General features: G+C 39.2%; 1 protein-coding gene across 8 annotated transcripts in view; it reads right to left on the bottom strand.

The window, feature by feature from the left end:
• The window catches only part of DNM1L (dynamin 1 like), a 49,321-nt gene extending 34,849 nt beyond the window's left edge, over nt 1-14,472 (bottom strand). For 5 of the 8 annotated variants that reach the window (XM_030322129.1, XM_030322131.1, XM_030322134.1 and 2 more), the window contains exon 1: nt 14,236-14,461. In XM_030322129.1, coding sequence (XP_030177989.1) covers nt 14,236-14,337 — 102 coding nt within the window. In that variant the 5' untranslated portion in view covers nt 14,338-14,461. Of the gene's footprint in view, nt 1-14,235 lie in introns of all 8 variants that reach the window. The other 3 variants (XM_030322133.2, XM_030322137.2, XM_030322136.1) reach the window with 2 other exon arrangements.
• Nucleotides 14,473-14,695: the final 223 nt, after the last annotated feature.

The raw sequence follows: 14,695 nt of genomic DNA, 5'->3' as shown, positions 1-14,695 counted from the left end.
AAACACAGAACACATAGAAAATGGCAAGAGAGACAGAGAAACCAGACACTGTAAGGAAGAGAACCCCTACCTCCAATGCTGTGAACTGAAGTGGGGAGGAATAGTATGAAGGGACTATACAAGAGCAGATTGTTCTGCCCTGGGGCACAGGAAAAAGCTGTGGTTTAAAAAAGCAATTAGTATATAAAAGATCCAGCATACAACTCCACCAAATGATGGGGGAGCTCCCGGAACTCTCTCCAATTGGGAGGGGCTGGCAAGTGCCACGGTTTACATCCATCCTCCACCTTGATAGTGCAAAAGGGAGTAGGGTTCCAGGTGCCACAGCCAGCCTACTGCCTCAGAGAGCACTGGGTCCCTAACCCACACCAACCATCGCCATCCCATCCAGGCAGCACCAGTGTGTCACAACTGCAAGGAACCCTTGCTGGGCACTCACTACAGCTCCAGCTGTCGTGTCAACATAACATAGGCACAAAGCACTGCAAAACACTACAGGCCCACACCACTTTGGCTCCAGACAGCTTGCTAGGGCACCCTTGGCAGAGAGCACTACAGGACACCATGGACCACACAAGCCGTGGCTCCAACTGCCCTGCCAAGGCACCTCGGCACTAAGTACCCCCAGACATACCAGCTTGTTCCCATTTTAGCTTCAGCAATCCTGCCACCATCTGTGTGGAGAACCCAGGGACCAGCCCACATCCACTTCAGCTTTAGTTGTTTCACCAGAGCACCCTCTGCAAAGAGAGATCTGGGACCCTCTAGCTTGCACTCCCCTCAACTTCAGCTGTCCTGCCAGGACACCCTCTGAGTGGAAAGCCCCAGGACCACCCTATCCCATGCCCACTTCCATGCTGGCCATCCTTCCAGGGCAGCCCCAGCACAGAGTGCCCCAGGAACCCCAGCCCACTCCAGATACAGCTCCAGCCAGCCAAAGTCACCTGGCACACACAGTGTACACAGGGTACGATTATACTCAAGACCACTCCTTCAAGTTTAGGAAAAGTAGCTGTCACACCTACAAGCTACAAAAGTAGCTTGACACCTACAAAGTCAAGCAAAATGAGAGACTGAAGAATATGCTCTGAATGAAAGAAAAAAGCAAAATCTCAGAAAAACTAAATACAAAAAAGATCCAATCAAATCTGAAAAAAACAGAAACTAAAATGGAAAATACACTAGAAAACATCAACAGCAACATTAGAGTACATAAAAAAGACCAGATCAGCATCTGGAAAACAGGGTACTGGAAAACACCCAAGTTGGACAGCAAAGAGAAAAAAGCATTTTAAAAAATGGTAAAGGCTAAGGGATCTCTTGGATAATATCAAGCAAATAAACATTCACATTATGGGGGTCCCAAAAGGAGAAAAGAAAAGAAAAGAAAAGAAAAGAAAAGAAAAGAAAAGAAAAGAGAAAAGAAAAAGAAAGAAAGAAAGAAAGAAAGAAAGAAAGAAAGAAAGAAAGAAAGAAAGAAGAAGGAAGGAAGGAAGAAAGGAAGGAAGGAAGGAAGGAAGGAAGGAAAGGGCAGAAAATGATGTGAAGAAACATTAAGTGAAAACTTCCCTAACCTAGGGAAGGAAACAGACATCCAGGTTCAGGAAGCCCAAAGAGTTCCAAATAAGATGAACTCAAGGAGGCCACACCAAGACAATATAACAATTTAAATGGCAAAAATTAAAGAGACTTTTAAGAACAGCAGGAAAGAAGAAAAGAGTTATGTAGAAGGGAAATTGCATAGGGCTATCAGCAGATTTTTCAGCAGAAACTTTACAGGCCAGAAGGGAATGGCATGATATATTCAAAGTGCTGAAAGGAAAAAAACCACAACCAAAAATACTCAACCTGCCACGGTCAATTCAGAATTGAAGGAGAGATAAAGTGTTTCTCAGACAAATGTTAAAGAAGTTCATCACCACTAAACCAGCCTTATAAAAAGTGATAAAGTGACTTCTATAAATGGGGGTAGGGGGGAGTGGGAGAGGACATTATTAGAAATAAGAAAATTATGCATAAAATATGACAACATATACACAAAACATAGAGGAAGAAATAAAAAAGCTTTACTTTTTAAGGATGTGTTCGAACTGGGGCACCAAGGTGGTTCAGCCAGTTCAGTGTCTGACTTCAGCTCAGATCATGATCTCACAGTTTGAGTTCGAACCCTACATCTGGCTCACTGCTGTCAGTGCAGAGCCTGCTTCAGATCTTCTGTCCCCCCCCCCCGCCCCTCCTCCCCTCTCAAAAACAAACAAACATTAAGAAAAAAAGAAAGAAGGTATTCGAACTTAAATGACCATCAACTTAATATAGACTGATATATACTTAGTATCCTATATATGAATCTCAAGGTAACTACAAACCCAAAACCTATAACAGATACACAAAAAAATAAAGAGAAAGAAAATCAAGCATAACACTACAGAAAGTCATCAATGACAAGGAAAGAGAGCAAATGAAAAGGAACAGAGATGAACTACAAAAACGACCAGGAAACAACGGCAATAAGTACACACCTATGAATAATCATTTTAAATGTAAATAGACTAAATGCTTTGATCAAAAGACATAGGGTGGTGAAATGGATATAAAAAAAAAGGGACTCATTTATATACTGCCTACAAGACACTCACTGCAAACCTAACACATGTAAAAACGAAAATCAAAGTACAGAAAAAGATATACCATGCAAATAGAAATGAAGAAAACCTGGAGTAGCAATACTTACATGAGACAAAACAGACTTTAAAACAAAGACTGTAACAAGAGACAAAGGGCATTACACAATGATAAAGGAGTCAACCCCACAAGAGGGATTATATAAGTATCTACCCACCCAAAATTGGAGCACCTAAACACAAAGGGCAAATATTAAAACATAAAAGGAAAAACTAATAGTAATACAACAGTAGTAGGGGACTTTAACATCCCACGTACATCAATGGACAGATAATCTAGGCAGAAATTCAATAAAGAAACAGTGTCTGAATGACAGGTTAGACCAGATGGATTTAACAAATATATACAGAACATTCCATTCAAAAACAGAATACACATCCTTTTGTTGGAACATCCACCAAGATAGATCACATGTAAGGCTATAAAAACAAGTATCAATAAAGCTAAGAAAACTGAAATCGTATCATGGTTCTTTTCTGACTATAACAATATGAAACTAAAAATGAATTATAAGGAAAAAAAGGAAAAAAACCACACAAACATGCGGATGCTAAACAACATTCTAATAAACACCCAATGGGTCAATAAAGAAATCAAAGAGGAAATCAAAATATACATGGAGACAAATGACAATATAAACACAATGGTCTAAATCTTCAAACACAGCAAAAGCTATTCTAAAAGGGAAATTTACAGTGATACAGGTCTCGTGAAGAAGTAAGAAAAATCTCAAGTAATCTAACCTTACATCTAAAGGAACTATAACAAGAACAAAGCCCAAGGTGAATAGAAGAAAAGAAACAATAAAGGTTAGAGCAGAAATAAATGAAACAGAGACTGATAAAACACACACAAAAAATCAATGAAACCAAGAGCTGGTTCTCTGAAAATATAAACAAAAATTGATAAGCCTTTAGCCAGACTCATCAAGAATGAAAGAAAGGACACAAATAAAATCAGAAATGAAAGAGAAACAACACCACAGAAATACAAGGGTCATGAGAGATTACTACAAAAAAAAAAAAAATTGTATGCCAGCAAATTGACAACCTAGAAGAAATGGATAAATTCCTAGAAATGTACAATCTTCCAAAATTGAACCAGGAAGAAAGAAAAAATCTGAACAAACCAATTACTAGTAACAAAATTGTATTGGTAATAAAAACTCCCAACAAACAAAAGTCCAAGACCAGACGGCTTCAAGGGTTAATTCTACCAAAGGTTTAAAGAAGTGTTAATACCTATTCTTCTCAAACTATTCCAAAAAACAGAAGAGTAAGAAAAGCTTTCAAATTCATTCTATGAGGCCAGCATCACCCTGATACCAAAACCAGATAAAGACACTACAAAAAAAGAAAACTATAGGCCAATATCTTTGATGAACATAGATGTAAAAAACCTCAACGAAATACTAGCAAACTGAATCCAACAATACATTAAAAAAGTCATTCACCACGATCAAGTGGGATTTATTTCTGGGATGCAAAGGTGGTTCAATATCCACAAATCAATCAATCGCATCAACAAAACAAACAATAAGAATAATATGATCATTTCAATAGAGAAAGAAAAATCATTTGACAAAGTACAACATCCATTTATGATAAAAAAAAAAAAAACCTCAACAAAGTAGGTTTAGAGGAAACATACCTCAACATAATAAAGGCCATGTATGAAAAATCCAAAGCTAACAACATCCTCAATGAGGAAAAGCTCACTAAGATCAGAAACAAGATAAGGATGTCCAATCTCCCCACTTTTATTCAACATAGTACTGGAAGTCCTACCCACAGCAATTAGACAAGAAAAAGAAGTAAAAGCCATTCAAATTGGTAAGAAAAAAGTAAAATTTTCATTATTGGCAAATGACATGATTCTATACATAGAAAACCCTAAAGACTCCACCAAAAATCTACCAGAACTAATAAATGAATCCAGGAGAGCTGCCGAATATAAAATCAATATACAGAAATATGTTGCATTTCTATACACTAATAACGAGGCGACAGAAAGAAGGTAAGAAAACAATCCTATTTACAATTGTACCAAAAATAATAAAATACCTAGGAATAAACAACCAAAGAGGTAAAAGACCTGCTTTCCGAAAACTATAAAACACTGATGAAAGAAACTGAAGATGACACAAACGATTGGAAAGACATTCTGTGGTCATGGATTGGAAGAACAAATATTGTTAAAACGTCCATATACCCAAAGCAATCTACAGATTTAATGCAATCCCTATCAAAATACCATCACTTTTCACAAAACTAGAACAAATAATCCTAAAATTTGTATGGAACCACAAAAGACCCTGAATAGCCAAAGTAATCTGGGGAAAACAAAAACAAAAACAAAACTGGAAATATCACAATCCCAGATTTCAATACACAATACAAAACTGTACTAATCAAAACTGTATGGTACTGGCACAAAAACAGATACAAAGATCAACAGAATAGAGAGCCCAGAAATAAATCCATGATGGTCAACTGATCTATAACAAAGAAGGGAAGAATACGCAGCTGGAAAAAGATAGTCTCTTCTCAACAAATGGTGTAGGGAAAACTGAACAGCTACGTGCAAAAGAATCAAACGGGACCACTATTTTACACCATACACACAAATACACTCAAAATGGATTAAAGACCTAACTGTGAGACTTGAAACCATAAAAATCCTAGAAGAGAGCACAGGCAGTAATTTCTCTTGACATCTGTCATAGCAATATTTTTCTAGACATGTCTCCTAAGGCAAGGGAAATAAAAGTAAAAATAAACTATTGGGACTACATCAAAATAAAAAGTTCTGCACAGCAAAGGAAAACAGTTGACAAAACTAAAACACAATCTACTGAATGGGAGAAGATATTTGCAAAGGACATATCCGATAAAGGTTTAGTATCCAAAAAATATAAAGAATTTCTACAACTTAACACCAAAAAAAAAAAAAAAAGCAAATAATCCAATTTAAGAATGGGCAAGGGATGCCTGGGTGGCTCAATAGGTTAAGTGTCTAATTCGGCTTAGGTCACGATTGTGAGTTTGAGCCCCACGTCAGGCTCTCTGCTGTCAGTGCAGAGCCCCCTTCAGATCCTCTGTCCCCCCACTCTGTTCTTCCCCTGCTCATATGCACACTGTCTCTCTCATAAATAAGTAAACATCAAAAAACACTTTTTAAAATAAAAAAAAAATAGAATTGCTATATGATCCAATAATTCCACTGTTGGGTATTTACCCAAAGAATACAAACAGTATTTGTATTTGAATAAGACAATTTGAATAAGACTAATTTGAAAAGACATGCACCCTTTCATTTTCTGCCGCGTTATTTACAAAAGCAAAATTATGGAAGCAGCCCAAGTGACCATCTATAGAGGAATGGATAAAGACAGAGACAGGACGGACAGACAGAGAGAGGTGTACACACACACACACACACACACACACACACACGCCACGGAAAGAGTATGCTAAATGAAATAAGTCAGAGAAAGACAAATACCATGTGATTTCACACATATGTGGAATTAAGAAACGAAGCAAAGAAAAAAAGAGACAAACAAAGAAACATACTCTTAAATATAAAGAACCCATGGTGTGAGGTGGGTGGCGGGGGGGAATGGGCAAAATAGATAAAGGGGTTTAAGAGAACGCTTGTCATGATGAGCACTAATGTACAGAATTGTGGAATCAGTGTATTATACACCTGAAACGACATTATAACACTGTAAGTTAAGTGTCTTGGACTTAAAATTTAAGGAAAAAAACACATTAGACCAGATGGGACTTAAGAGATACACACAGAACATTCCATCCAAAAGCAACAGAATACCCATCCTTCTCAAGCATACATGGAACACTCTCCAGGATAGATCATGTATTAGGCCACAAAAATAGTGGCCTAATTAAATTCTTAGTAAGTTTAAGAATGCTGAAATTATATCAAACGCCTTTTCCAACTACAATACTATGACCAGGAATCAATTACAAGACTGAAAAATTCACAAGTATGTGGAGATTAAAAAGCATGCTATTAACCAATGGATGAAAAAAAAAATTAAAAAATAGCTTCAAACAAATGAAAATGGAAATATAACATACCAAAACTGCACAAGCAGTTCTAACAGAGAATTTCATAGTGATAAATGCCTGTATTAATAAACAAAAAAGATAGCAAATAAACAATCTAACTTTACATCTCAAGGAACTAGAAAAGGAAGAGTAAATCCAAAATTAGTAAAGGAAATATCAAAGATCAAAGTGGATATAAATGAAACAGAGACTAAAAAGACAACAGGAAGAAAAAAAAAATCAGTGAAACTAAGAGCTGCTTTTTTGAAAAGAAAAAAATAGACAAACCTTTAACCAGACCTGCCACAAAAAAAGAGAACTCGAATTAGAAATAAAAGAGATATTACAACTGTTACCACAGAAATACAAAAGATCTTAAAAGACTACTCTAATATATACACATCTGCACAATGGAATATTATTCAGCCATAAAAAAGGAAAGAAGTGTTGATATTTGCAACAAAATGGAAGGACTCTGACAGCATTATACCAAGTGAAATAAACCAAAGACAAATATCATATGATCTTACTTACATGTGGAATCTAAAAGGCAAAAAGAAAGTCATACATACTGGGAACAGCTTAGCAGCTCTCAGAAGCAAGGGGTGAGTGAAATGGGTGAAGGTGGTCAAAGGTACAAACTTCTAATGAAGTAAGTCCTGGGGATATAATGTACGGTATGGTGACTACAGATAATAATATTGTACTATATATTTGACAGGTGCTAAGAGAGTAAATCTTACATTTTCATAAGAAAAAAATGCAACTATGTGTGGTGATGAGTATTAACTAGATTTATTGTGATTTCACTACATATATATACATATATATACGTATATATACATATACATATAATCATTATGTTGTACCCATGAAACTAATACAATGCTGTATGCCAATTATATTTCAATTACAAAAATTACGTCAACAGACTCGCAAACAAACCAAACATGTTTATAGGTTCTCATTTTTTATCTATTATAAATAATATTGGCTTCCTCTACAACTGGCTAGATCGGTGCGTGTTTTCCCCTGGTGATTTAAACAACCAATGTCTGCGCTCATTCTAGGAAGGTAAGTGGCTACAGAACTTCCAGTATGGCAAGTCACAGGTGGCTTACTCTGAAAATATGACCCACTTGGCACCCTTATGCCTTCTGCTTTTTTCATCCTCACATAATCCTCAAATCGATGCAATATCTATATATTCAAGGGTTAGAGATTTGTGTGCCTGGTCTCAGTGTCATCTTTTAGTTTCTTCCGAATTGTACTGTACTGAAATCTACAGTACTTTGGATTTATACTGTGAGATTGAGCCTTTCACTGAAAAGGCTTTGTCATATTTTTAGTGTTTTCTCTCTGATAATCACCATCAGTTGGGAGTAGCAAACATTCATTCATGACACATTACCCAAAACTGATTCAATTTTTACTAAGTTTTCACTTTTCATTTTATAAGAGACGCTTCTTAATTCTTTGATATTAATACAACAGATAAATGTGATTTTTCTTTATTTTTCTTAATATTTTTTTTGAGAGAGAGAAAGCATGCAAGCAAGCAGGTGAGGGGGAAAGGGAGAGAGAGAATCTTAAGGATGCTCCATACCTAGTGCGGAGCCCAACACGGAGCTCAATCTCACAACAGTGAGATCATGACCTGAGCTGAAATCAAGTGTCGGATGCTTAGCCAATTGAGCCACCCAGGTGCACCTATTTTTCTTATCTTTTTAACATTTTTTATCTGTAGTGAAAGAAGTCAGACATAAATGGTAACATATTTTATGATTCCATTTCTATGAAATAGCCAGAATAGGTAAATCCACAGAGACAGAAAGAAGATTGGTGGTTTACAGGGCCTGGAGGAACGGAGGAACAGGAAGTAACTGCTTAATGGGCATGGAATTTTCTTTTGGGTGGTAAAAATGTTTTGGAACTAGAAGGAGGTGGTGATTGCACAACATTATGTATATACTGAATGCCACTGAACTGTACCCCCTAAAATGGCAAGTTTTATGTTACGGAAATTTCACCTCATTTTTAAGTTTAAAAAAAAGGGAAGCAGCACATGAACCATACAAAGAAACTAGAAAAAAAAAGAGAAAATATATAAGTTTACCTAAGAACATGCACAAGAAAACAATACAGGAATGAAATCTATGATCAATATTTAGCACCAGGGGCGCCTGGGTGGCGCAGTCGGTTAAGCGTCCGACTTCAGCCAGGTCACGATCTCGCGGTCCGTGAGTTCGAGCCCCGCATCAGGCTCTGGGCTGATGGCTCGGAGCCTGGAGCCTGTTTCCGATTCTGTGTCTCCCTCTCTCTGCCCCTCCCCCGTTCATGCTCTGTCTCTCTCTGTCCCAAAATAAATAAAAAACGTTGAAAAAAAAAATTAAAAAAAAAAAAAATATTTAGCACCAAATTACTAAACTTCATGAAATCTTCACCTCTAAGAACACAGGACAAATGAAGGCACATCCAGCAGGAGAGAGCAAGATTTCAGGAACTAAAATGTAGACAGCAGTGCTGGGGGCAGGGCATGCTTTTTTTTAAAGTAAAAGAGTTCTAGGATGATTTAGCAGTTTTTTAAAAAAGATGATAACAGGGCAGCTGGGTGGCTCAGTTGGTTAAGCATCTGACTTCAGCTCAGGTCATGATCTCACGGTCCATGGGTTCAAGCCCCACGTCGGGCTCTGTGCTGACAGCAAGAAGCCTGGAGCCTGCTTCAGATTCTGTGTCTCCCTCTCTCTCTACAGTCCCTCCTTCACTCACAGTCTGTCACTTTCTCTCTCTCAAAAATAAACATTAAAAAAATAAATAAAAATAAAAAGATAATAACAAGAGTTGGTGAGGATGTACAAAAACTGAAACCCTCAAACACTGATGGAAGGAATGTAAAATAGTACAGCCACACTGGAAAACAATGTGGCAGTTTCTCAAAGTTAAACAAGAGTTACCAAATGACTTACTTAGCAATTCTACTCCTAAGTAAAACCTTGGTTTGAGAGCATAATTCTTTCTGGAAACATGCTTGTAATCCAAAGCACTCATATATCAAAGCGAATTTCAAGAACCATTGGCTCAGTTGCGATCATGCGATTTTCATCATCACATACTATTCATATTGCAAGACACTGCTCATTTTTCAAGTTAAAATTTATTAGAAATGTTTGCTCACCTTATGGAATACTCGTAGAACAAGTGACTCGCAATCCAAGGTTTTACTGTATATCCAAGAGAACTGAAAACATGTCCAGACAAAAGCTTGCAAACAATGTTCATATTCTCCATCATAACCAAAAAATGGAAACAACCCAATATTCATCAACTAGAATGGATAAGCAAAATGTGGCATATGTATACAATGGAATATTATTTAGCCATAAAAAGTAATGAAGTACTGGGGCACCTGAGCGGCTCAGTTTGTTAAGTATCTGACCCTTAATTTTGGCTCAGGTCATGATCTCATAGTCGTGAGATGGAGCCCCGTGTAGGCTCTTGCTGGGTGTGGAGCCTCCTTAAGATTCTCTCTCTCCTTCTCCCTCTGTTCCTCCCCCCATGCACACAAGCTCCCTTTCTCTTTCAAAAAAAAAAGTAATGAAGTATTAATACATGGATGAACTTAAAAACATCATGCTGAGCAAAGGAAGCCAGACACAAAGAGCCACATATTGTATGATTCTATTTATATGAAATGTCCAGAATAGGCAAATCCATAGAGACAGAAAGTAGATTAGTGGTTGCCAGGGGATGGGACAGGGGAAGGATGAAATGAGGAATGACTGCTAATGAGTACAGAGTTTCTTTCTTGCATAATAAAAATGTTCTGGAAAAAAAAATGTTCTGGAATTAGATGGTGATGGTTGCACAACTTGTGAATATACTAAAAACCAATGAGCTGTACATTCTATAATGGTGATTTTATGTTACATAAATTATATTTTAAAATGTTAGAAAAAAAATGTTGGTTTGCAAACTGGTCATTTAAAACCCAAGATTCCTTTCTGAATTCCTAAAGGTAGAATGCTGAAATCACTGAAATGAAAGGTAAAGTGAAAAGTTCATTACTAGCAACTCTTGAGTCTCAGGTTAATGTCATGTTACTAGGATTCCTATACTGGGTGCTGGTGTTTTGTTTTTGTTTAATTTTTTTAAATTTTTTTTTAACGTTTATTTATTTTTGAGACAGAGAGAGACAGAGCATGAACGAGGGAGGGTCAGAGAGAGAAGGAGACAGAATCTGAAACAGGCTCCAGGCTCTGAGCGGTCAGCAGAGCCCGACGCGGGGCTCCAACTCACGGACCGCAAGATCGTGACCTGAGCCCAAGTCGGCCGCTTAACTGACTGAGCCACCCAGGCGCCCCTGGGTGCTGGTTTAGATTACATACCTGGGAGGGCACCCCCTTATTCTCAACTTAAAAAAATAGTGATTAAATTTCCCAAGTTGAGTCACAAAAGTTGTTTAAGTCTTATCTCCTCTCCACCTGCAAAGTACACCATGGTCTAAAAGTATCAACCTTTTCTCTCCCCTCTTCTGTTCTTTCCACACAGATGATCTCAGTTAAAGAAAAAAACAACAAGAAACTATTTAGCTAAAACCATTAAAGTTGTGAATGATCTACAGCTATAAACATGATTCCTTCTCCTCAACTCTTCCAACTCTATAGGCTTGAAAGAAGGATTACTTGGGCAATTTAACAAATCAAAATTTAAAACATTAGCAAGAATGCCACATATATCAACATGCTACTCAATGGTGGTATGCCCTTAGGCTCAGCTTCCCTATCTTTTCTAGTTTCATGCATTTTAAAATCAAAGACTCACTAATACACTTTTCAATTGGGATCTATGAATCATCTGCATCAGAATCACCTGTAGTGCCTGGCCCAACCTAGATTTGAAAATCAAAATCTCTGGGGATGGAATCTAGGAACTTATTTTCAAAGTGATTCTTACATATACTAAGTTTGCAAATCACTTCTAAAAAAAAAGTTCAACAAAATGGGACCTACAGCCACTTAAGGTGTAGTTAATGTGTAAGAGAGAGGCTCTACCCGTATTATGAAGACATCATCACTGCCACTGAGAAGTTTACCGGTCAGAACATTTATTATTATGTTTGGATAATATCGTACACTACTCCACTAAATATGAATGTAATGCATGTGCTGTATATTACAAAACATTAAATGGCACAGAGGACAAAGTAGTGGTATACTAGTATTCAAGTCAAACAGAAGTGATTTTTTTCAATATAATGAAAATATGGGGGGGGGGGGAGACATTGTTTCTAACCTTATTTATTAATTCTGTACCTGAATAATAAAGGACTGAAGTACAGCTAATAAAGACGCAAATGGAGATAACCTTCATTAAATCTTTAAAAACTAATTTCCCTGGGTACTTGGCTGGCTCAGTCAGTACAACATGTGCCTCTTGATCTCAGGGTTATAAGTTCAAACTCCATGTTGGGCAGAGAGCCTACTTAAAACACACACACAAACTTAATTTCCCTACTGAGCAATTTCAAACATCAACACGCAAATATGGCATGTATCACTACTAGGATGGTTTCTGCTAACACAACGTTAATGGTTTTCCTAACAGTGAGATCTTTACTCCTCTACTCCAAAGAGTAATTCTGCCAACAGGTTTACTCACGGAAATAAACTCAATTTTGGGGCATCTCAGTGGCTTAGTCAGTTAGGTGCCTAAATCTTGACTTTGGCTCAGGTCATGATCTTAGTTTCATGGGCTCAAGCCACACAGCCAGCTCTGCACATTGATCCCACAGAGCCTACTTGGGATACTCCCTCTCCCTCTTTGTCTGCCTCTCTCTCTCTCTCTCTAAATAAACAAACTTTGGGGGAAAAAAAAAAGGGAAACTCAATTTTGTGTAAGAAAAATCCTTCTTGACTTTAAACTATTTATGCTGACACACAATAGCCCTGATTCTTTTACTTCTCCAAGCTTAGAAAGCATGGAGAATCTCTTAAAAGTATATGGAAAGTTTCTGGTTCACAGATAGGAAACACTTCCAAATTACTACCAAAGAAGACTTAGTTCATCTCCTTTCATTGTATTTTCAAAAACAGATCCATTTGATGATAGAAGTACCAGTGTTTTAAAATATTATCTGGTTACAGTGAACAATATCCATTCATTCAAAGTATTTATGGAGCACTCACTACACGCCCCGGGACTGTTACAGAGCTAGGAATAGGAACGCAGCAGTGAACAAAATATGTGAAATAAAAATACCGCTCCTAATATTATACTGATGATTCAGTGTCCAATCATTACAAATAAGTTACAAAGACTACAATATATGTAGGCAGGAGTGAGCAGAATCTATACCAATCCTACAGCAGACCAAGTATATGTGTTTCTGAAATAATTTCTACCACTTTATTTAAAAGCAAGAAAAAGTACAGGATGTCTATGGTTTCCAAGGTTTGAATATGCTCCATGGTACTCTGAACGTTAAGTTCCCTGTCATAATATTTATACTCTACACTGTAGCAAGATGTAGCGACAGAAAATGAGGAAACCGTCCCCTTCTCAACAGAAAAGATCACTGAGAAATGAAAACACTTAAAATCAATATACTAAGCTCTAAAATGCGTTTCTCTGAACTCTAATAAAAGTCCTACGATTCTTTTAAAACCAAGAAAATCAGCAGGCAGAGAAAATGAAACTTGTACTTCTCCTGTCACTCTAAAAATAATTTATTTTTTCAACATTTTCTGCATATAAAAAATTATGTTATCTATGACACTCAATATGAAAAGACCAGAGAACCTGATGCTCAATTTGGATGGAAGACAAAAACCACAGCCAACGCAGAAAAACTGGTTATTCCTTCCTAACACCCAGATACAGGTGGTCTGGGGCGGGGGAGAGGGGAGGTTGTTTTTTATTAACTGCTTCGGCGTCCTCAAAACATGAAGGGATTGCACTGCAGCAAAACATTCAGGTACCACACAGTAGCGGCCTTCTCAACCCCGACCCCGCGGTTCCAAAACTGACTCCGGAGCCCCTGATCAAGGCAAGGAAGGGGAATAAAAACCCTGCCGCCCTAAAACCAACCGAAGAAGGGCTAGGTGGCCCGCCATGAGCCCAGTGTGGCCCCACGTGCCCAGCGCGTCCCCCAGGTGCCCTTCCAAGCAGCGGCCCGCAGAGCAAGCCGCGCCCGGTCTCCGCGGGCTCCAGTTCCGCTCGCCGGTCCGTCCCCCGACTAGCCCGCCCCCGGGACCCGCCGCGCCGGCTCCGCCCCTCGCCTCCCGACCCGGCCCGGATTCCCAGGCCCGAAGTAACCTGCCCCGGGCGGAAAGGCGCGGCACAGCCCGAAGAGCCCGGGTGCCCCCAGCAGCGCCCTCCTCCCACAGGCCGCAAAGGCCGGCTCGGAGCCGGCGCTGCCGCAGCCCCTACCAGGCCCGCGCCCCGGGCTCTGGCCTGGGCGGATGCCGCCCTCGTCTCCTACCTGCGTTCCCACCACGACGATCTGAGGCAACTGGATGATGTCGGCGCCCACCGTGTTGAAGACATCCTGAAGCTTGTTGATAACTGGAATTAGCGCCTCCATGGCTCCGAAAACACAGGACCCCCGCCCGGCCGGCCGCGGCAATGAATGGGGCCGGGGCCCAGAGTCCGCCTCCTTCCTCCTCTCCTCCGCCTTCTCCTCGGGAGCCGGCACCCATTGGACCCCGCCCGCGCTACCTGCCCCCTCCCGGCAGGCCATGCGCTAAGAGGAAGGTGGAGAGAAACAGAGCCTGCCGGGAGTTGTAGTTCTGGGGCAGAGGAAAGAGAGGCCTACGGATTCCAGAAAGCTACGCCGCGCTGGGCGGGTGGAGAGCCGGGGGAGAAGGTGCTTGGGGAGGGCGTGGTTTTCAGGCTCTCGTCAAAAGCCCTCGGAGCGAAGCCCTAAGAGTAGGAGAGAAAAT

This window comes from Lynx canadensis, chromosome B4 (genome assembly GCF_007474595.2).
Source record: "Lynx canadensis isolate LIC74 chromosome B4, mLynCan4.pri.v2, whole genome shotgun sequence".
Lineage (NCBI taxonomy): Eukaryota > Metazoa > Chordata > Mammalia > Carnivora > Felidae > Lynx > Lynx canadensis.
This window is presented reverse-complemented; position numbering and strand designations above follow the sequence as displayed.